The sequence below is a fragment of the Mesoplodon bidens genome (assembly GCF_964165515.1).
Source record: "Mesoplodon bidens genome assembly, chromosome: 18".
Classification (NCBI taxonomy): Eukaryota; Metazoa; Chordata; class Mammalia; order Artiodactyla; family Ziphiidae; genus Mesoplodon; species Mesoplodon bidens.
The window spans coordinates 54,021,812-54,044,787 of record NC_138175.1 but is presented as its reverse complement, the minus strand read 5'-3'; the positions used below and the strand labels follow the sequence as shown (position 1 = coordinate 54,044,787).

General features: G+C 55.9%; 1 protein-coding gene across 1 annotated transcript in view; it reads right to left on the bottom strand.

Moving 5' to 3' along the window:
- Window positions 1-23: 23 nt before the first annotated feature.
- Window positions 24-22,976, bottom strand: part of AP2A1 (adaptor related protein complex 2 subunit alpha 1) — a 36,228-nt gene continuing 13,275 nt past the window's right edge. The window contains exons 4-23 of the mRNA XM_081215889.1: window positions 22,779-22,972; window positions 12,050-12,179; window positions 11,415-11,516; window positions 9,913-10,021; window positions 6,753-6,903; window positions 6,154-6,322; window positions 5,880-6,017; window positions 5,559-5,741; window positions 4,990-5,087; window positions 4,589-4,820; window positions 4,306-4,473; window positions 4,060-4,223; window positions 3,276-3,332; window positions 3,088-3,170; window positions 2,899-2,987; window positions 1,575-1,699; window positions 1,370-1,486; window positions 1,207-1,276; window positions 855-989; window positions 24-465 (exon numbers count right to left, since the gene is read on the bottom strand). Coding sequence (XP_081072015.1) covers window positions 388-465; window positions 855-989; window positions 1,207-1,276; window positions 1,370-1,486; window positions 1,575-1,699; window positions 2,899-2,987; window positions 3,088-3,170; window positions 3,276-3,332; window positions 4,060-4,223; window positions 4,306-4,473; window positions 4,589-4,820; window positions 4,990-5,087; window positions 5,559-5,741; window positions 5,880-6,017; window positions 6,154-6,322; window positions 6,753-6,903; window positions 9,913-10,021; window positions 11,415-11,516; window positions 12,050-12,179; window positions 22,779-22,972 — 2,592 coding nt within the window. The 3' untranslated portion in view covers window positions 24-387. The remainder of the gene's footprint in view (window positions 466-854; window positions 990-1,206; window positions 1,277-1,369; window positions 1,487-1,574; window positions 1,700-2,898; window positions 2,988-3,087; window positions 3,171-3,275; window positions 3,333-4,059; window positions 4,224-4,305; window positions 4,474-4,588; window positions 4,821-4,989; window positions 5,088-5,558; window positions 5,742-5,879; window positions 6,018-6,153; window positions 6,323-6,752; window positions 6,904-9,912; window positions 10,022-11,414; window positions 11,517-12,049; window positions 12,180-22,778; window positions 22,973-22,976) is intronic.

The following is a 22,976-nucleotide window of genomic DNA, read 5'->3' as shown; positions in this document are numbered from 1 at the left end:
AGACACAGACAAGGACATGGGGCTGTTAGCGTCTCTCTGTTTATTCGCTCACAATAATACACAGCCCCTGGACAGGGAGGGGGCAGGAGGGGCTACGGCAGGGTGGGGTGGGAGGGGAGGACGTTCCCACTTCCCTGGCCCCTCTCCCCTCTGTGCTTCGGGGGGGAAAGGGAGGGAGGGGGCTCCCCCTTACCCCCCAGAATGTAAACAGCAGCAGATGAACAAAAATAAAAATACAAAAGGCTGGAGGAAGGTGCTAGGCACCCCCCGACCCCGGGGTCTTCCCTGTCACCAGCGGAGGTCCCCTCGCTGCCCCATCCACCACGGCTGCCTCAGTCCTGGTGGCTGCCCAGTGCCGGCCACATCCCCGGGGGCAGAGTCCAGGGCTCAGAACTGCTGCGCCAGCAGCTCACACAGGTGACGGGAAACGGGCTCCTTGCTGGTGCGCAGGGTCAGCCGGTACATCTGGGGGGACGGGGGGACTCAGGGAGGAGGCAGAGAGGATGGAGAGCCCGGGGCGGGGGGTTGGGGGGAGGGGGATACAGGGCAGATAAATGATGAGAGGAGAGAACAAGGATCAAGGGATCAGAAAGGTGACAGAAGGGACAGGGGAGACAGGTAAAGGATGAAAGATAAAAAAGAGGCCACAAAGGGTGGAAGGGATATGGAGAGGTGAAAATCAGGGAGGAAAAGGGAGAGGAAGACCAGAGGATGGAGAGACGGGAGGGAGACAGGAGAGGGAGGAGACAGGGACACAGAGCAGAGGCATGTGATTAAAAGAACACAGTGAGGCAGGAGAGGGCCGGGTGCAGAGAATGCACACAAAGCGGGGAGCCTCGCAGACCACCACTCACCTGAGCCTGGGCATTGGGCTCCAGCCGGAGCAGACAGCCCACCTGCAGGGCTTTAGTCTGGATGATTCCAGCCCCCACGAAGTTCTCTGGGTTGGGGTCCACGTTGTCCAGGAGAGCAGAGCCAAACCCCAGGAGCTGAGGGGGAAGGGGGGAGCCGTCAGAGGGTGCCCGACCTCTGTTAGCTCCCAGACAGCGGCACACCAGTTCCCCCAAACCCTTTGGAGTGGAAACTGGCCCCACTTTACAGATGGGAAAACAGAGGCTCAGAAGTTGAGCAGCCACTGCTCCCCAAATCCCAGAGTTGGAGAGAGAGGCAGGGCTGGGAAACTAGCCCCGGTCTAGCCTGTCTCACCTTGGCCTTAGTGACCTCCGCGTCCATGGGGTGGTTGGCTTTGAAGATTTTCTGCGCCTCCTGTTGGGGGCTGGGGGCCGGGAAAGGTTCAAGTCAGGGATCTGGAAGCCCCAGCCCCGCCCACCCTGAGGGCGGCTTTGGCTCCGCCCCCCCCGCGGCTCACAGGCTCAGCTGTTTCCAGCGCTGGAAGAAGTCCTGGGCCGCCATCTCCGTCGGCTGGAAGAACTTGTTGATGGTCACCGGGAGCTTCAGGGTGAGGGATTGGGGGGCGCCCCCGTACCTGGCGGGAGAGGAGGGAGGGCTCGGTCAGACCACACCCTCGACCCGGAATCCCCGCCCACCCGGCAGCGCCCCGCCTCCTGACTCACCGGAAGCGCACGGACAGGAGCGGGGGCGTCAGGAAGTCCCGCAGACACTCGATGTTGAGCACCTGCTGTACCTGCGCCCCACCGTCCACCTGCGAGGCCACCCGCTTGGTCTGCACGGCCAGCTGTGCCCGCCCGTAGTCAAGGAGGCCAGAAACAGGAGCGGCCCGGGGGGCAGGGGGGTGGTGATGGGGAAGGGACTTGACCATCATCACCTGATGGTTCAGAACTTTCCTGGAAGCCCCAGCCTGCCGGGCGCTGCCATCCAGGGCTCATTGCACAAGGCCTAGCTCCAAAGTCCTTCCTAAGCCAAACCTCTGACCTAGGTGCCTCCTCTGGCCTTCCATAGTGGGCTCAGCCACCTCCATTATGGTACAGGTCACACCATGGCTCTGAAGGCTGACCTGGGTTTGAATCCCAGCTCTTAGCACCTCGGTGACTATGGGCAAGTCACTTAACCTCTCTTAGCCTCATCTGCGAAATGGACGTAGTGTCCTCAGCAGTCAATGAAATCATCCAGCACAAGTACTTGTCAGTGTGTGTGGCACAAGGTAGGTTCATCAAAATGGTGGCAGTTAGTGTTGTCACCATCTACCTTTGTGTCAACAACCCATTGGCAAGGACGGGGTCTTATGTCTCTCTCCTCCGGGCTCTGCCCAGCACAGAGCTGAGCCTACAGAAGGCCTCTGGAAATGCTGAATGAACCAAAGAACTGAAAAGGTCCTTGGGTTTTAGGGTCTAACCACTCTCATTTCCAAGTTGTGCAAACTGAGGCCCAGAGAAGGGGGACGGGACTGACGACACTGCTCAAGCAGTTCCTTTATGCCAGCCACCCTTCCAGGGTCTTCGAACCACACTGATCTTCAAAACAAGCCTGTGAAAAGGAGGATGATCCACACTTTACAGAAGGGATAGCAAGGCTCAGAGAGGCCAAGTGACTGGCCCAGGTCACACAGGAGAAGGCCGTGGTTGGCAACAAGACCCCCAGGCCTGGCTTTCGAGGGCAGGAGGCACTGGAATCATGGGTGTCGAGCCCGATGGAAGACGAGGTCAGGACATGGGAGGGGCCTGACAGGGACCAACTGAGGCCCAGAGCAGCTGTGATTCTGGAAGTAACACCTCCTGCATCCCTATCACATCATGTCACTGTCACTGTTAAAGAGGCCCACCCCATCTTACAGATGACACTAAATCTCAGAGAAGTACCATGGGCTCAGGCTTTCAAGTAAGAGGGCCAAACAGGGGTCTGGATCTGGGTCCATCTCCTTCCCAGCTGCCAGGAAGGTGGACCCAGAGGGGTGGGGCTGGGCCAGGCCGACAGGATATGAGTCTGGAGGTCTCCAGGGTGGACCACGGTGGGAGAGAAGTTCTGGAACTGCACCGAAGTCTTGTTGCCATAGAAGAGATACATGCGGCCTGTGGGGGGTGAGGAGAGGTAGGGCTCCATCTTGAGTTCCTTCCACGCCCTCCCGAAGCCAAGGTCTCCCCGAGACCACCCCATCGCCCCCGGACGCACCCAAGTTCTGCCGGAACTCTGACTTGACTCCAATCTGCAGCAGCTGGTTCTCAAACAGGACCCCGTTGTTCCTGCACACGAACCTGGGTGGGGGCGGTGGGAGCTCAAGATGACGGGTGCCCGCCTGGCTCCTGCTCCGTGCTTTGCACTTGCCCCCACTGCCCTCCCCAACCTCACCCACGACTCACTTATTCAGCAGCTCATCGGCTTCCGGGATGGGCGGGCCAATGTCCTCAGGACCTGGGCTGCAGGTGGGAAAGGAGAGAGATGGGAAGGGGCTTGGGGGGGCTAGAGATAAAGGCCCAGAGCTAGTGGTGGGAGATTGCAAGCCCTGAAGGAACAGAAGCCCAGAATCCATATACCCAGATTCCCCAAAGAGCTCCAGAATCAGACTGGCAATTGCCTCTAGTGGGAATAGGACCCTGGCAGGTACCGTCAGCAACCCCCTACCCTGTATCAGACGGCCCTGATTTCACTCCCTTCCAATTCCTTGCAGCTCATCAGGAGAGCTTGATGAGAGCTCCCAGTCCCCTAACCCTCCCTGGGGACACGGGAGTCTGCCCCCCAACCCCCTGAGGCCACCCCTTACTCAGCAGCTGGAGCTGGGTCAGCCAGCAAAGCCATGGGGCTCTCAGGGGCAGGCGGCTCCAGCTCGCTGGGCCATCCAATCCCAGAGCAGACAAGAGAAGACAGGCGTGGCAGCGGCCAATCCCAGAGAGGCAGCAAGAGGGCGAAGAGAGAGGGAGGGGGGAGGAGGGAAGGAGAGAAGGAAGAGCAGGCTGAGACGTGGTGACGGGAAAGGACAACACAGGGTGGCCAGGGTCAGCCGAGAGTCCAGAGTGGCCCAGAGGGAGGCAGGAGGCCGGGGGAGGCGGCAGCCAGGGCGACAGAGGCTCAGGGACAGGGAGGGAGGGGGGAGTTGGGAGGGGGCAGATGGAAAGGGGGCAGGCCTGGGCCCAAGGCGGGCGGTACCTGAGGAAGGCCTCCTCGGGGGTGGGCCCCAGGCTAGGCTGGGCGGCCGGGCCGTCGGAGAATACGTCCACCAGGAGGTTGCCCGCACCCGAGGGAGCTGGGGGTGCCGCTGGGGGAGGGGCTGCCCGCAGCCCCAGGAGGTCGGCGGAGGGTGAGGGCGTGGACTGCAGGGAATGCAGGCACAGGTGAAAAGAGAGGACGGCGTGGCTGGGCCCAGCCCCGGCGGCCCAGCCCCACGGGACTCACCACGGTGCTGGGGGTGGGCTCCACGCCCCCGTTGATGTCGTGGCTGCTGGACTCCCTCCGGCCATCATCCAGGGCACTGCCGGCCCCCGGCCCTTTCTTGCGTTTCAGCTTGGCCAGAATGGACGACTCGCGCTCGGGGAAGGGTGGCATCTCCTCCAGCACTGTGGCCTGCGGGGTCGGGGGGTGTGGGTTGGGGGGCAGGAGCAGGTCAGGGACGGGCGTCCCGGGGAGGAGCAGGGGACAGAGGTGCAGAGGAGGGGCGCATGGGGACTGGGGCTCTGACCAGGACGTCCGTGCTGGCCACCGAGCTAAGGGTGAGGTACTCGACGGCGCGCTGCTGCAGCTCCACATCGGCGTTGCGCAGCTGGGAGCCGGCCCGCAGGACACCCTGGATGGTGGCCTTGGTCTCCGGGAAGAGGTTGATGAACTTGATGTAGGTGGACAGCAGCAGGGCCCGGGTGGCCACGCTGCACAGGTGGAACTTGGAGTGCAGCAGGGAGAACTGCACTGGAGGGCTGCAGGGGGCGGGGCCGGGGTGCGCGTCAGCAGGTGGCCAGCTCCGCCGCCCTCTCCCAGAAGCCCCCACAAGAGGAGCCGCCTCCCTCAGGGGGACCTTTCCCGGGATCGCAGGCGGACCCCAGGGCCCCAGACCCCTCAGGAGTTTGTGTGCGTTCACCCCCTCACCTGGAGCGAGGGTCCCCAGCAATCAGGTTCCCAAACTCCCCAAGGATGTAGCCGCCGACTTTCACCATGTTCTCATGGCAGGCGGGGGCCTGGAGCGCCTGGGGGGCAGGGACAGCGGTGAGTGGTGCCATCCTGACTCAGGAGCGCTCAGCATGTGCCAGGCGCAGCACTGAGCCCTCGACTCCTATTAACTGCAGAAGCCTCGTGACTCTGCTGTGGGTGGGTTTATAGATGGGGAAAGTGAGGCACAGAGCAGTTAAGTGACTGGCCGGAGCTCACACAGGGAGTAAAACGGGGCAGAACAGGCCCTCTTTTCTGGGGCAGAGGGAGTGAGAAACTGCCGGGACCTGGGGACTGGTGGCCACACACTAGGCACCCCACGCCCTGCTGACCCTCATATATATGAGCCCGTGGAGGCCCGGCCCCTGTGTCCCTGGAGGGCCCCAGGCGGCCAAGGCCCCTCTGAGGAGGAGGAAGCAGCATGGAGGCCCGGGCCGTCTGGCGCACCAGCCCAGCTGTCCTTGCTCTGCCTTGTTGCCCCTTTGTGGGGGTGAGACGGGGGTGCTGACCTCGAAGACGGTCTTGGCAGCGTAGCCCTGGACGTCGTCACGGTTGGTGACAATCTGTAGCACACGGTACCACACCTCCTCGCTCACGTAGTCGCCCGCGATGCGGATGAGGTTGAGGATGGTGTCCACGTACCAGCTGTAGTCCACGGCGTACTTCTCAGCCAGGATGGCCACCTTTAGGACCTGCCAGCCAGGAGGGAGGTCGGGCGTGCGAGTGTGCCCACGGCGGGGAGGCGGGGTGTGGACTCACCCCATCTGGGCTCAGCGCATGCCGATCTGGAGACCCAGGAGTCTGGGCGTCCTGCCCCTGCCAGGACTCACGATCTCTTCGCGGATGGCGTAGTCGGCCGTCTCCAGGTACCGCAGCATCTCTGACACAATCTGCTTGGCGTTGCTCCGGTCGCACATGGCGTAGAGGAGGTCGGCCGCCCGCTGTCGCACGCTGACGTCGCGCTCCGTCTAAGGGAGGAGAGCAGGTAGGGTGTGTTCTAGGCTCCCTCCCGGCATGGGCCGGCCACTCCAGGGCCTCTCTGAGGGAGCAGAAGAGACACAGGCCAGGTCAGTGTGGCCGGGGGCGGGCTCCCAAAGGTCACACCTTGAGGGCGTTGATGACGGTGTCAATGTGGGTCTTGACCGCCTCGTGGGAGAACTCGGAGCTGGCCAGCGTGCACATGCTCTCCAGGGCCAGGTAGCGCAGGTTGGTCTCCCGGTGCTGCAGGAACTGGCCCAGCTGGTTACAGGCCCGGACCAGGAGGTTGGGCTCGCTGCCGGCAAAAGAGGAAGAGACCGGGGTGGGGGCAGGGAAGACACCCAGATGACATGAGGAGATGGAGGGCCGGGCCTCAGCTGATTCAGCTCTTAACTCCTGCCCTCTGTCCCAGTCATGACCACTCCCGGGGACCCAGACACCTGGGCATCCAGCCCAAATACAGATATTTGGGAATTCTGCCCCTCAAGAGGGGCCCAGTGCCAATCTGGCAGGGCAGCGTTTCACACTCCCATCATCCTCCTAGCTAGAAGTCACATTCCCAGGCCCCCTCGCCTCCCCTAGGACCCAGGAACCCAGGCCCCCAGCCCCTCCTCCCTCAGACCCAGCATCCGGGCCCCAGCCCCCCTCCTCCCTCAGGCCCCGGAGTCCAGGCCCTCAGCCCTCGTTTCCCAGGCCAGGCTCCCTGCCCCCCAGCAGGCAGGCACCTGTCGTAGTGGATGATGAGGCTGATGGTCTCGAAGAGGATGGCGTTCTTGGCGTTGGAGTGCTGGACCTTCTTGGACTTAGGTGGCTCCTGGGCCTTGTTGAGCACGGTCTCCAGACACTCCACCAGCCGCCCCTTCACTGCCGCGTCCTCTGGGGAACCAGAGGGCACGCCCTGGTCTGAGCTCCCTGCCGGCCCGGCCCGCGGGCCGGGGGCAGGGGCCACGCCATGGCTCCCATCCTCCAGAGGAAGAGTGCGGGCCCTGCAGCTTCAGGCTGGGGCCCTACTCCCCCAAGTCCTTCCTGGGTCCCCAGGTGACCAGTGGAGGCTGACAGAGGACATGACTCCAGACCTGAGCTCTCGTCCTGCTCTGTTCTAACTCCGCTGGGCCAGAGGCTCCACCCTTGGGAGCCCCCGTTTCCCCTCCCGCAGCACGCATGCACTGTAGGAGTCTCATAGAGCAAAGAAAGCTGCAGGAACCTTCCCCAGAGACACCCCCAAACCCGGCTCTTCCCAAGGAGGGGTCTGAGTGCCTGAGACAGTTGCCAGCTAGGAGCTCACACAAACCCCGGGAACTGCCATTCCCTCACCTGTGAGGCAACACCAAGTGGCCAGAACAACTGTCAGGTGCTCTAGCAAAGAACGTTGTACCCAAATCTATCGGGAAATTCATAAGATAGAGAACCAGCTAAAGGACGCAGGCAGCGATCAGCCAAATCCAAAACACGGGACACACCGCAACCCAAAACTTTCCCATTTCTTCAAAAACTGGGAGTGAGGGTGGGGCTATTCCAGATGGAAAAAAAAAAATGACAAAGATGTAACCAGTTAATTTGTGGTCCTAGACTGTATTTTTCAAGCCATAAAAAGAATGCTATGGACAATTAGGGCAGCTTGCTGCCTGGGTAGCTGATGACCCCAAGGTTATTCTAAATCATCTTAGGTGTGATAAGAGCATTGTGGTTTTGTAGTGTTCTTGATTCTAAGAAACGTTTGCGGAAATATTTTGGGGTGAGGGGGAGTGTTATGATGTCTGCCACTTTTTAAAAAAAATAAATTTATTTAATTTATTTATTTTTGGCTGCGTTGGGTCTTTGTTGCTGTGTGCGGGCTTTCTCTAGTTGCGGCGAGCGGGAGCTACTCTTCGTTGCAGTGACAGGCTTCTCATTGTGGTGGCTTCTCTTGTTGTGGAGCATGGGCTCTAGGCGCATGGGCTTTAGTAGTTGTGGCATGTGGGCTCAGTAGTGTGGCTCGCGGGCTCTAGAGCGCAGGCTCAGTAGTTGTGGCGCACGGGCTTAGTTGCTCCATGGCCTGTGGGATCTCCCCAGACCAGGGCTCGAACCTGTGTCCCCTGCTTTGGCAGGAGTATTCTCAACCACTGAGCCACAGAGAAGTCCCTGCCACTTACTTTCAAGTAATTCAGCAACTGGGTGTCCAAGACAGTGAGTGAACAAGGGAGCAAATCCAGCAAAGTGGTAAAGCTCCACTGAGTCTGGGTCGGGGGCATCTGGGTGTGGTCATTTTACTGTTCTCCCAAGTTATCCTTATGTCCAAAATTTTTCTTAACCAAAGGTTGCAGTGAAGGCCAGTGTCATGGAATGAAGGGGGAATTCTTCGAGATTAGAAGAGACTTACGGGACTTCCCTGGTGGCACAGTGGATAGGACTCTGCGCTCCCAATGCAGGGGGTCCGGGTTCGATACCTGGTCAGGGAACTAGATCCCACATGCATGCCGCAACTAAGAGTTTGCATGCCACACCTAAGGAGCCCACTAGCTGCAACTAAGAAGCCCGCCTGCTGCAACTAGGGAGCCCACGTGCTGCCACTAAGGAGCCTGCCTGCTACAACTAAGACCTGGTGCAACTGAATAAAAAATAAATTACTTGGAAATAAATCGGAGCAGCCCCTCCCTGCCCAGCACTGGGTGGGGGTGGGGTGGGGGAATGGCTGCAATTCTCACAGGGCAGGGGATTAGAGTTGGTGAGGTGCTTGCCCAGGGCACACCCCAAAATGATGAGGCGGGGCTTCCAGATGCAAGAGGGCTTAGGCTCTAGCTATGATCTTCCTTACAGGATGAGAAAAGAGGCCCAGAGTGGGGATGAGGCTTCCCCAGGGCCTCATGACAAAATTCATCCCTGGCTTTCACCGGCTGGGAGGGGCCTTGGGTGTCACCTACATCATACACTCCATTACAGTGTGTGCGTGTGTGCACGCACGCACACACCCACACCCACACACGCTCACACCCAGCTGGCTGTGAAGATTTGGGGCTACACGCCAGCTCCCTGGCCCCCAGCAGGTGCTTAGCACCCTGGCTGAATCGAAGGGCACTGGTTTATCAAGCGCCTACTGTGTGCTGAGCACCTCAGCACAGGGTCCCTCAAAACTGCTCTGTGAGGTCAGACGGCCGAGGATACAGGAGCTCAGGGGGAGCCATGGCCCACGTGGTAGAGGGAAAGGGTTTAGAGCAGAGACTCAGGAGGCAGGCTCTGCTCTTCCTTCGCTGCCCGGGAAAGGCAACGTCTTCTCTCCAAGCCTCAGTCGCCCGGTGTCTTTATTTCATGGACAGCTGCCCCTCGCCAGCTCTGCTGGGGGCACCTGGACACCCCGGTGCAGTACCAGCTCACTGCAGTACCCTCCGTCCACACTAGCGGTCATGACCATGAGCAAAGAGGGCATGAAAACGCCTAGCAGAGCTATGCCAACTCCCATTGCATGGCCTGGAATCGCCCCTTGACCTGCTGGGTGACCTTGGGCAAGGCCCTCCCCTCTCCAAGCCCTGGTTTCCTCATCTGTAACAGATGCGATGACAGCCCCGACATTCCAGTGAGTCTGGTTTTGCAGGGACCCAGGCCCAGGGCAGGGGAGTCAACAAACAAGCGATTTGTCCCATTGTCTGTGCTGAGCCGGGAGGACGCCCTGCTCTCTGCTGCCCACCCTCCTCCAACCCGACTCCAACAGCCTCATACAACATTCTCATCCAGGGCCTCCCAGCGTGGGCCCTGGGCTCAGCGCTGCCCCCACTGCAGCCTCGGAACAGGGGCTAGAGGCACCAGCCCAGCCTCAGAGGACTGCTGACACAGACCCCCAGCACCCGGCCCTCCTGCCCAGCCATGGGGTCAGAGGCCTCCAGACCCCAGCCCGGGTGGGCTCGGCAGTACCTGGCGGCGGGTAGCACTGCAGCAGCCTCAGGAGCTTCACAGAGAGCCAGGGCGCCGGGACGAAGTAGTAGGTGTAGTCCTGGAGGTCGGTGGAGGCCGAGGAGACGATCTGGGGGCAGAGGAGGGGGGCGAGGCATGGGTCGGGGCACGGGGAGGGGTGGCTGTGACCTGACAGTTTTAAGGTGCAGAAACCTGAGGCTCAGGGAGGGTGGTGAGGAAGCCTCGGGCACACGGCGAGTGACTGGCTGGATCTGGGACTGGTCGGTTTTTCCAAGTAAAGCCGGCGTTAGGTGGGCAGGAAATCTCGGCCAACCCAATCCCCTTCTGTGAAGGGGACTCCAGCTCTGCGCCTCACGAGGCCCTGGGCTGCCTTCACTAGCGCCTGGACCCCACGGCTCCCTGGAGAGTGCTCCCTTGTGGCCCTCCCCCAACACCCAAAGCTACACAGGGGCAGGAACTGGGTCTGACCCATTCCTGGGTCCCCGGGCCTACCACAAGGTCAGACACGAGAAGGGATCAGGGAAGAGGTGGGGGAATTAGCAACTTTTTTTCCTCACGGCAAACTCCTACGCTACCTTGAAAACCCCTTCTCCAGGAAGCAAGCCCCATCCTGCTCTGAGCCACCTCCTTGATGGTAGGTGCCCCCCCCACCCTGCTGTTACTGTGTCTCCCCCACCAAGCCTGGCCCACGAGAGAATTTGGATGTGTGGTGAATGAATGAAAATACGGATGAATAAGCTGGTGTGTTGGTCTCTTTGGTTGAGAACACAGGCCTCTCTTGACCTGCTCGGGAAACACTTATATTTATTCCAAGTCTCAACGCAGGCAAGGATCACCTCCACCAGGAAGCCTTCCCGGACTTCTAGGCTGGGTGAAGTGCCTCCCTTGGGGGGGACCTGCAACGTCCTTGCTACCTCCATGACTGCACACACCGCCCCTTTTATGATAATCTGTGCGTGAGTTGGCCCTGCCGTACATCCCTCCCCTCAACAGGACAGGGAGCTCCTTGAGGGCAGGCTCGGGTCTGAGTCAGCCATGTTCCCAAGTGTCAGCCTGCACAGAGCTGGGCCCACAGGAGGCCTCAGGGCATGTTCCCAGGACAGGGGCGAAGGTGGTGAGAGGAGAAGAGGAGGGAAGGAAAAGCAGGAGAAGCAGGAAGAAGAAAGAGGGGGGGGCGAGAGGGAGACAGACAGGAGAGCAACCTCACTTCCTGGGTGCTCATCGTGTGCCCGGCGCTGTGCTCTTTATACAGATTAATTCACAGCAGCTATGCTGTGAGGCAGGCACTGGAATAATCCCCTTTGAACACGAGGCAAACGAGGCCCAGAGGGGTGAAGCCACTTGCCTAGGGCCACACAGCCAGGAAGTGACGGAGCTGGGATGAACCCAGCTCTGACCCTGAGTCCTTAACCACTGAGCTAGATGGTATCTCTGGGAAAGTGAGGACCAGAGAGGTGCCCAGGGGACAGGGACGCCGCAGCTGGCGCTGATACCACACCCACCCGGCTCAGGCGAGACACAGCCAGGGAGATGCATGTCTTGAAGTCATCCGGGTTCTTCTTGCAGAGACAAGTGATGAGGCTGACAGCGGCTGTGACCACGCCCTGTAGGGGCAGACAAGTGGCAGGTCAGGGCCCTCGGGGGAGGGTCACACTGGGGACAAGTGTCCAGGCTGTGGTTCTGAGAGTAGAGGTGCAGGAGCACTTGGGGCTGGGGTGGCCTGAGGGGTGCGCTTGGCTATGTACAGGTGTCCTGGTGGCTGTTTCACGGCTTGGGGACCACGAGGGACTGGAGCACTGGGGGTAGCGACAGAGGTCAGTGTCTCTGTGCTGCTTGGGCAGGCGATGGGGGAATCTCTGGGTGTCGGAAACAGAGGCTGGGATTTTTCTGAGGGGCTGGGTGAGTGATGGGTGTTGGGGACACTGGACAGGAACCCCGGGCATCCAGGTGGGTGTCAGTGACAGAAGTGGGGGGCCCTGGGCATTCAGGTAAGAATCAGGGCAGAGGAGGGGTCCCCAGGCATCCAGGTGGGAATCAGGGCAGAGGTGGGGGGGCCCCAGGCATCAGGTGGCTGCCAAGGGCGGTGGGTCTTGGGGGCAGTGGTCCAGGGTCCCTGGGCACCAGGCAGGGATCTCACCATGTGCTGGTCGTTGAGCAGGTGCACCACGCGGGCCGTCCACTCGCCCATGGGCACCAGGTCGGGTGAGGCCTTGTAGAGCCGCAGCAGGCACAGGGCTGCACTCTGCTTCACACTGTCCATGCTGTCCCTGCCGGGACACAAGGTGGGGTGGGAATGGGGGGTCAGCGTGACCACGATCCTGTACACCTCTCCCCTCCTCTCTCGCTCCTCCCAGAAAGGGTGTCCAGCAAGAGGCGGAAAAAGCCCGGCAGACCCGGAAACCCATCTGGTGCTGCCCTCACTGCCCATCGGGCCTCAGTTTCTTCATCTGCAAAATGGGTTGCAACCCAGTAACCCCACGGGGTCATGGGCAGGGCCGAGCAAAACGCCAAGCGTGGCTCTGCACTTTCATTCAGCTACCGGCCACTTAGTGAGCGCCTACTGGGAACCGGGCACCGCTGTCGGCTCTGTGGACAGAGCGTGGACAAACTGGTCCCAAGTGTGTCCTCACAGGGGCTTCCCTGGTTGTCCAGTGGCTAAGAATCCGCCTTCCAATGCAGGGTACACGGGTTCGACCCCTGCTCGGGGAACTAAGATCCCACAGGCTGCAGGGCAACTAAGCCCGCATGCTGCAACTACTGAGCCCACGTGCTCTGGAACCCACGTGCCACAACTAGAGAGAAGCCCTTGCGCCACAACGAAGAGTCCGCGCACTGCGACGAAAGATCCTGCACACTGCAACTAAGACTTGATGCAGCCAAAATAAATAAATAATCCACAGAGTATCAGATAAAGTTGTTCTTTCTTTTTCTTTTTTTTGTTTTTGCTGTACGCGGGCCTCTCGCCGCCGTGGCCTCTCCCGTCGCGGAGCACAGGCTCCGGACGCGCAGGCCCAGCGGCCACGGCTCACGGGCCCAGCCGCTCCGCGGCACGCGGGATCCCCCCGGACCGGGGCACGAACCCGCGCCCCCTGCATCGGCAGGCGGACTCCCAACCACTGCGCCACCAGGGAAGCCCAAGTTGTTCTTTCTTAAAAAAAAAAAAACAGGGCTTCCCTGGTGGCGCAGTGGTTGGGAGTCCGCCTGCCGATGCAGGGGACGCGGGTTCGTGCCCCGGTCCGGGGGGATCCCGCGTGCCGCGGAGCGGCTGGGCCCGTGAGCCGTGGCCGCTGGGCCTGCGCGTCCGGAGCCTGTGCTCCGCAAGGGGAGAGGCCACAACAGTGAGAGGCCCACCTACCGCAAAAAAAAAAAAAAACAAAAACAAAAACAAAAACAGTGTGTCCTCACAGAGCTTACATTCTCACCAGGGCAGCCGGCATCCTACAACAGATACTGCCCAGGTTCAGTGCTACAGAGCAAACTAGGGCAGGCACTCTGGGGATGCTATTTTGGGTTTTTGTTTTTGTTTAATTTTTTATTTTAATTAATTAATTAATTTTTTGGCTGCGTTGGGTCTTCGTTGCTGCACACGGGCTTTCTCTAGTTGAGGTGAGCGGGGGCTACTCTTCGTTGCGGTGCACGGGCTTCTCATTGCGGTGGCTTCTTTTCTTGCAGAGCATTGGCTCTAGGTGCGCGGGCTTCGGTAGTTGCAGCACTTGGGCTCAGGAGTTGTGTCTCGAGGGCTCCAGAGCGCAGGCTCAGTATTTGTGGCGCACGGGCTTAGTTGCTCCGCGGCATGTGGGATCTTCCCAGACCAGGGCTTGAACCCGTGTCCCTTGCATTGGCAGGCGGATTCTTAACCACTGCACCACCAGGGAAATCCCTGAGGACGCTATTTTGGATGAAGGTCTCACTAACAAGGTGCCAGGTAAACAGAAAACTGAGAGAAAAGACTAAAAATCTGCACAGAATGTTCCCAGCAGAGAGAAGAGCCTGTGGAGGCCTCGAGGCAGACAGGCCTGTGTGTGGAAGGAGCTTGGAGGAGTCTTGTGTGGCTGGAGACAGGACAGAGCAGGGGCTGAGGGCCAGACCGTGTGGGGCCTTGCAGGCCATGGTGAGGACAATGCTTTTACCCAGCGGGAGATGGAGCCGCTGCAGGTGACAAGCAGGGAAGCTATGATACTAAGGCAACAGCAGTAAAAGCTACCACCCAGGGCCCTTCCGATCTGCTCGGCCCTGGTACAGGCACTGGCTCATTCATTTTATCTCCACAACAAACCGAGAAAATAGGTACTACTATGGACCACTGTCCCCAGATCTGACTTATGTTTTTAAAAGGTCCCTCTGCTGCTGTGTGGAGAAGAGACTGTGGGAGGCCGGGGCGGGGTGGAGAGGTGGCAGCTATAGTCCAGGCAGGAGACGACAGGAGACGACAATGCCTCAGACCCTGCTGCAACCGTGCAGGTGAGAAACGGCTCTGTCCTGATACAGTTCTACTATGAGGAGGTGGAGACAGAAGAGGGGACAAGGTGACCCTCAAGTTTCTGACCTGAGGGACCTGGTGAGTGGTGAGACCATTTGTTGTGTGGGGACCTGGGGCAAGATGGCGGGTGGGGCGCTGAGTGGGACCCAAGTCTGATACTGAACAGATACGAAATTGACATGCTAACGAGACACCCAGTGGGGCCCTGGACCCACAGGGCTGCGTGGCCTCTGGCCAGTGCCCTTCCCTCTCTGAGCCTCCATAATGTCCTTCATAAAATGGGAATCCTACTCCCCTCTTCAGAGGAGAGGAAGCCTGTCAAACACTGTGGTGGGCTGAATAATGCCCCCGCCCCCGACACGTCCACATCCTAATGTCCAGACCCTGTGAATGTGTTCCCTTACGTTCAAAGGGGACTTTGCAGATATGATGAAATCAGGGATCTTGAGATGATCCTGGATTACCCAGGTGAGCCCTAAATGTAACCACAAGGTCCTTAGAAGAGAGGAGGAGGATCAGAGTCAGAGAGATGCAAGGACAGATACAGAGATCAGAGAGACGATGCTACCCTGCTGATTAAAGATGGAAGGGTCCATGAGCCACGGGATGCAGGCAGCCTCTAGAAGCTGGAAAAGACCTGGAAACACCTTGATTTTAGCCCAGTGAAGCCTCACTGTGGACTTCTGACCTCCAGAACTGTGAGAGAATCAATGTGTGTTTTAAGCCCCTAACTTGTGGTCGTGGGTTACAGTGGCCACAGGAAACTGAACAGGCACTGGGTTAGCACAGAGCCTGGCAGCCAGCAGTGTCCCATCCCAGAGGGCTGAGTTCACGGCCCGGTCAGTACCCAGGTCCCAGCATCACGAAGAGTGTGAAGCATAACAGTGTTCTAGAAAGCACTCCCCAGTCTCTGGGGTCAGACACGCCTGCTTGTGGGGCGTGATTTGGGGCTAAGGCATTGACCCTCTCTGACTGGCGATTTCCTCCTGGGGAAAATGAGGACCCCCACAGATTGGGAGATGAGAAGTGAACCTGGGTATCACGGCCTCGAGCACAGAATGGGTCCTAGGAGTTGTCTCAACCACCCAGACAGGGCCTTACAGTGACATTTTCCCAGAAAGGACCCAACAGAAGCACAGGGGAAGGTCCCAGGAAGGATGGGTGAAACTGCAGGAGTCAAAGGCCAGGTGAAAAGATGTTTTACTGGATGTGTAGAAGAAACATGAATTGCATGGACATGGTGGCTCCGTTTTCTCCCGTCAGCTAGGCAGACTCGTGTGTGTCTGCCAGGCTGGGGAGACGGGAGCCTTTGGGCGCCGTGGCCACGGGTGGACACGGACACAGGTCGTCCGAAAAGGAGCTGGGCTACCCCTGGTCAGGTAGCTGCTGTAAGGGATGCGGACCTAGACCAGCAATTCTGCTCCCAGACACCTGCCCTGGGGAAAGGCACACACACGTGCTCAAGGTCATGGCATAGAAAAGATCATATTAAAACCAGAAAGCAGCAGAAGGTCCGCCCACAGCGGCGCTCCGTGAATGGTGGTCTTTCCCCCATCATCATCATAGCTCACACTCCATGAGGCCTGCCTCTGGCCCAGGCTCTAAGAGCTTCTACATAGTGACACGTTTAATCCTCAGCACAGCCCTCTGAGGAGGTGGATTCTATTATCATCTCCGAGACAGGTAAGGAAACGTCCAGGAGAATCCCAAATAAAAGAATAAGAGCGGGGACTTCCCTGGTGGTCCAGTGGTTGAGAATCTGTCTTCCAATACAGGGGACGCGGGTTCGATCCCTGGCCAGGGAACTAGGATCCTACATGCCGTGGGGCAACCGGGCCCGCGCAGCAACTACTGAGCCCGCGCACCACAACTAGAGAGAAACCTGCGTGCTGCAACGAAAGACCCCGCATGCCGCAATGAAGATCCCGCGTGCTGCAACTAAGGCCCAATGCAGCCAAATAAATTAAAAAAAAAAAAAAAAAAAAGAATAAGAGCAATTGATCAACTTGGTTAAGTTACACAGAGATGTGATACTATGTAGGTAAAGTTGAAAGCTACATAATATAGGAGGGTGTGCCTGGGTGTAAAAGGACAAAACGTACATGGGAATAAGCGCCATCAGACTCAGGGCACCCGGAGGAAGGCCAGATGGAGAGATGACATGAGGGACCCGAAGGGGAAATTCAACCGCAGCTGTTTTCTTTCTTTCTTTTTTTTTTTTTTGAAACAAGGCGTAATACCTTATGACCCAGCAATTTCATGCCCAGGCAGCTCCGCAACAGAACCGAAAACAGAGTTCACACAAATGCGTGCATTATTCAATACAGCCGAAAGGTGGAAACTTGGTGATGAACGGAGAAATAAATTGTGGTCCATCCATACAGTGGAATGTTATTATTGGCTCATAAAAAAGGAATGAAGCCCTGACACATACTACAACAGGGATGAACCTCAAAATCATTATGCCAAGAGAAAAGAAGCCAGACACAAAGGCCGCATACTGTGTGATTCCATTTTTCTGAAATGTCCAGAATAGGCAAATCTTTAGAGACAGAGAGCATAGTAGAGATTGCCTGGGGCTGGGGAGAGAGGGTCTGGGGAATGACTGCTGATGGGCACAGGGCTTCTTTTTTGGGTGATGGAAATGTTCTGCAATTAGATAGTGGGGATGCTTGAACAACACTGTGAATGGACTAAAGACCACCGAACTGTACACTTTGAAGTGCTTAAAATGGTGACCTTTATGTTATGTGAATTTTACCTCAAATTAAAAGAAAAAAAAAAAACTACCTAAAAAAACAGTAACCCAGAGTTTCCTGGTGGTCTAGTGGTTAGGATTCTGGGCTTTCACTGCCGTGGCCCAGGTTCAGTCCCCGGACAGGGAATATCCACAAGCCACGTGGTGCAGCCCAAACCAGAACAAAACAAAAAATCAAAAACATAAAAACAGTTCCTCTGTGCCCCAGTCACCGTCAAGGTCAAGTTTCCAGTGCTGAGAGCCCAGCCTATAGTCAGACAAGCCCACTGTGGCCTGTGACTTTGGCAGGGCAGGGCCCCTTGTGTGAAACAGGGACATCACCTGTGCTCATATATGTTTGTCACACTGGCTTCTTTCTCAGCCCTCAGAGGTGCCAAGTTCTCCCCAATCAGGGTGACTGGCCACCTGACTCAGCCAAGCCAATGCCAGCTGCCTGTCCTGATCTTAAAGAAACAGTCAGCAGCATTCACCATGGCTGACCACTCCCTCCTCCATGAAAGTTTCTTCTCCAAGCTCCGAGCCACAGCCCATTCTGCATTTTCCTCCCTCTCTCTGGCCAGACTTCCACACGCTGGATCACCCCAGCCCTCAGCCTTTGGTCTCTTCTCTTCTCTGGTCACATCCTGCCTGAGGGACCTCATCCGGCCGTGGCTTTAATTATCATCCACCCTGCGCTGTCCCATCTGGTGGCCCCCAGCGACATGAAGCTACCGAGGTCTTGAACGGAGTGAGTCCAGACTGAGATGCCATGTGTGTAAATTACACAGTGGTTTCAGACTTAACGCAAAAAATATTGGATAATGTGTATGTTGATCCAATGTCAAAATGATTCTGGATGGATCAGGTGAGATTAAAATATTACAATTAGATGGGGAATTCCTCTGGCGATCCAGTGGTTAGGACCCTGAGCTTCCACTGCAGGGGGCACAGGTTTAACGCCTGGTGGGGAAACTAAGATCCCGTGTGCCACACGGTGCAACCAAAAATTAAAAAAAAAAAAAAAAAAGAAATTAGTTTTACTTTTTTAAAAAAATTTATTTATTTATTTATTTTTGGCTGCACTGGGTCTTCATCGCTGCACGCGGGCTCTTCTCTGGTTGTGTTGAGCGGGGGCTACTCTTTGTTGCGGTGGGCAGGCTTCTCTCGTTGCGGAGCACGGGCTCTAGGCGTGCAGGCTTCAGTAGTTGTGGCGCACAGGCTTAGTAGTTGTGGCTCATGGGCTCTAGAGCATGGGCTCAGTAGCTGTGGTGCACGGGGTTAGTTGCTCTGCAGCATGTGGGATCTTCCCAGACCAGGGCTCGAACCTGTGTCCCCTGCATTGGCAAGCGGATTCTTAACCACTGCACCACCAGGGAACCCGTGTCCCCTGCATTGGCAGGCGGATTCTTAACCACTGCACCACCAGGGAAGTCCTTACTTATTTGTTTTGACCTTGTCTACTAGGCATCTCAGATTCAACATGGCCAAACCCAACTCTGGATCCTCCCCCTCCTTCACTTGGTTCTCCCCCACTCCCTCATCCATCATTCATCCACCTGTTCAACTTCACTCCTCTCTCTCTCTTACACCATATACAATCAGTACTGTCGTCTTTCCTTCCAAAACATACAGCTCTAGTAACTATTTTCTGCAACAACCCTGGTCCCAGCCACCATCAGCTCTGCCCAGGATGGCAACAGACATCTCAGTGGTCTCCCTGCTACCACGCTTGGTGCCCCCAACAGTCTCTAGGCTACTTGAATCTAAGGATCATGTTCTTTCATTGGTTCTGGTATATTCTTAGCCATAATCTGTTCAAACACTGCCTCTGTTATGATTCTCTCCCTTCTCTCTTTCTAGAACTCTAAAGAGTGTTGTTAGATTTTATCTCCCTTGACTCTTAACCTCTCTTTTAAATTTTTCCATCTCTTTGTTTCTCTGGGCTGCATTCTGATTAATTTCTCCAGTTCTTCTGCCTTGGTTTGGTTCTGTCTACTCTGCTGCTAAACTAGACCACTTAATTTTTTTTTTAATTTAAATGTTGTCCATTTCTTTAAAAAAAATGCTCACACTTCATTCCATTTTTAAATTGTTCTCTTTTTTCTTGAAACATATTAAGCATACTCATCTTACATTCTGTATGAAAACTCCAATCCAACTGTTATTTTCCATTTTCTTTCTGCTGGTTCTCCCTCACGGTGCCTTGCGTCTTGTGTTTAGTCATTTTCGACTGTGAGCTACTCATGTAACTTGGAGCTTCATCTGTGGAAATCATTGAGGCCTATGGTGAAAGTGGGTTTCTCCCAAAAAGACTTGTTTGTTTCTGTCAAGCACTGGGGTACTAGCAGTTTGTGTTGCTTACGCTAAAGTTTGGCTTAAGGTCCTATGGATGACCCAGGAAGGGGAAAATCGGACTGAACACCAGTGTGTGGGCTGTTCCATACCAAAGTTCAAAAAGGGTAATTTTGCTTATAGACCCTAAGGGGATTTATTTCTAGGTCACCCTCACTTTGAAGTGTGGCCTCTGGAGTCCCTGCTTGAACCAGTTTGTCTTCTGTTCCCAGAGGCTACAGGGCCCCAAAACCAATACTTAAGTTCATCCAGGTCAGCAAATGCCCTAAGCAAAATCCAGCTTAGGCACTCTGCTCACCTCCCTGGGTGTCAGGCTCCTCTTGGCTTGTGGCCTGTGTGTCTCCTTGTTTTCTTGCTAGCTCATGAATACATTGAAGAATATTTCCTTTCTTCTTTTAACCCAAATTGATAACTGGGTTTTGGGGAGACCCTCAGGCAGGAATCTAGCCCACAAGCTGCCAGAAATACAAGTCCTACCTTCTCCCGCACCAGGTTGAGTGATCTTTTAAAAAGACAGAGGCTTCATAAATAAATGAACAAACAAACAAATAAATAAGCCAAAAACAAACAAACAAAAAAACAGGGGCAGGCTTCCCTGGTGGCGCAGTGGTTAAGAATCTGCCTGCCAATGCAGGGGACACGGGTTCGAGCCCTGGTCTGGGAAGATCCCACTTGCCACGGAGCAACTAGGCCCGTGAGCCACAACTACTGAGCCTGCGCGTCTGGAGCTTGTGCTCCGCAACAAGAGAGGCCACGACAGTGAGAGGCCCGCGCACCGCGATGAAGAGTGGCCCCTGCTCGCCGCAACTAGAGAAAGCCCACGCACAGAAATGAAGACCCAACACAGCCAAAAATAAATAAATAAAATTTTAAAACATTAAAAAAAAAAAAAACAGGGGCTTCCCTGGTGGTGCAGTGGTTAAGAATCTGCCTGCCAGTGCAGGGGGCACGGGTTCGAGCCGCAGTCCAGGAAGATCTCACATGCTGAGGAGTAACTAAGCCCGTGTGCCACAACTACTGAGCCTGCACTCTAGAGTCTATGAGCCACAACTACTGAAGCCCGTGCGCCTAGAGCCCATGCTCTGCAACAAGAGAAGCCACCACAATGAGAAGCCCGAGCCCTACAATGAAGAGTAGTTCCCACTCACCGCAACTAGAGAAAGCCCATGTGCAGCAACGAAAACCCAATGCAGCCAAAAATTAAAAATAAATAAAAATTAAAGATAAAATAAAATAAAAAAACAAAGCCAAGCATGTCATTTATCTGCTCAAAACACACCTATTGCCTCCCAGTTTCAATTAGAATAAATCCATACTCCCCTTATTCTCTCGCTTGTTCACCACAGTCAAGCCAGAGACACTATCTCTTGGTTCCTTGAATGTACAAAGCTCATGCCTACCTCAGGGCCTTTGTACTTGCTGCTCCTTTTGTTTGGAGCACTACTCCAACCTTTTTTTTTTTCTAACATCTTTATTGGGGTATAATTGCTCTACATTGTTGTGTTAGTTGCTGCTGTATAACGAAGTGAATCAGCTATAGGCATACATATATCCCCATATCCCCTCCCTCTTGCGTCTCCCTCCCACCCTCCCTATCCCACCTTTCTAGGTGGTCACAAAGCACTGAGCTGATCTCCCTGCGCTATGCAGCTGCTTCCCACTAGCTAGCTATTTCACAGTTGGTAGTGTATATGTGTCCATGCCACTCTCTCACTTCGTCCCAGCTTACTCTTCCCCCTCCCTGCGTCCTCAAGTCCATTCTCTGCATCTGCGTCTTTATTCCTGTCCCGTCCCTAGGTTCTTCAGAACCATTTTTTTTTTAGATTCCATATATATGTGTTAGCATATGGTATTTGTTTTTCTCTTTCTGACTTACTTCACCCTGTATGACAGACTCTAGGTCCATCCACCTCACTACAAATAACTCAATTTCATTTCCTTTTATGGCTGAGTAATATTCCATTGTATATATGTGCCACATCTTCTTTATCCATTCATCTGTCGATGGACACTTAGGTTGCTTCCATATCCTGGCTTTGTAAATAGTGCTGCAATGAACATTATGGTACATGACTCTTTTTGAATTATGGTTTTTTCAGGGTATATGCCCAGTAGTGGGATTGCTGGGTCGTATGGTAGTTTTATTTTTAGTTTTTTTTTAAGGAACCACCATACTGTTGTCCATAGTGGCTGTATCAATTTACATTCCCACCAACAGTGCAAGAGGGTTCCCTTTTCTCCACACCCTCTTCAGCATCGATTGTTTGTAGATTTTTTGGTGATGGCCACTCTGACTGGTGTGAGGAGATACCTTCCAACATTTCTGAATGACTGTCTTCTCCTCATCATTCCAGTCTCAAATTACATGTCACCTTTTGCAGAGACCCTCCCTGATGAGTCTGACTTAAGTAGCCTTCCCCACCATCTCTGCTGCCCCCCACTACCCTGTTTTGTTTTCTTCAGAGGAATTGTCACTATCCGAACTCAACTCACTTCTTTGCCTATGTGTTTGCTCTTCGGATTCCCCCCGAGATGTAAGCTCCCCGAGAATGGGCATGACTGTCTCTGCTGCTCCCTCCTGCCTTCCCACGCCCAGAACAGGGCCCGGCACATTGCAGGTGCTCAAGAAGTCTTTGCTGAACAACCTCCTGCTTCAGAAAGATCACACAGGCTGATCCACCGCCCTTCACGCCTTTCCCTTTTCCACAGCCAACTCCTCCTCCTCACCCAGGTCTCAGCTTGATCCCACTTCCTCTGAGAAGCGCCCCCTGATCCCCCAGGCTAGGTCAGGCATGCCTACTACATGCCCTATGGGCTTCTGCACCCCACAGCATGGTTCTGAGAGGAAATATATGTTTCCTTCTGAAATTATTCCGTGGATGTTTATCCCCCACTCTAGCCCGTGAACCCTGGGAGGAGGATGACCATGTCTGTCTCTGGTCATGGCTACATCCCCAGCAGTCAGCATGGCGCCTCGCACACATACGCTCCGATGTTGGTTGAATGAATGAATGGATGGAGCAGAGGCAGAAGTTCTGGAGGGCTGTCAGGTTATCACCTCTTCTGTACTAGATGTTAAAGGTCAGCCAGACAGACATCCCGCTGGCTTTGTCGGGAAGCTGCCTTACACTGTCGAGTCACTTTGGTGAGATGACAAGGGACAACCAGGGGGCTGCCACCAGAATCACAGTGGTGCCAAGCCCGGCTGGGAGACCCTGGGCAGGTGACACAGCCTCTCTGACCCTCAAACTGGGTTGGGTCTACCCCATCCCCCAACCTGGGTCCCCAACGCCTCACCCAGCCACCAAGATGCGAGGGATGTCAGCGGCAAAGGCCTCGCCCATCTCACGGCTGCCCACGTTGGCGATGCAGTGCAGGGCCAGGCACATGAAGGTGGGGTTGCGGCTGGCCAGGTCATTCTTGATGGCATTGTTGATGAGCCGGATCAGCTCCGAGTTGGAGTTCACCAGCACCGAGATGAACAGGTAACCCTGG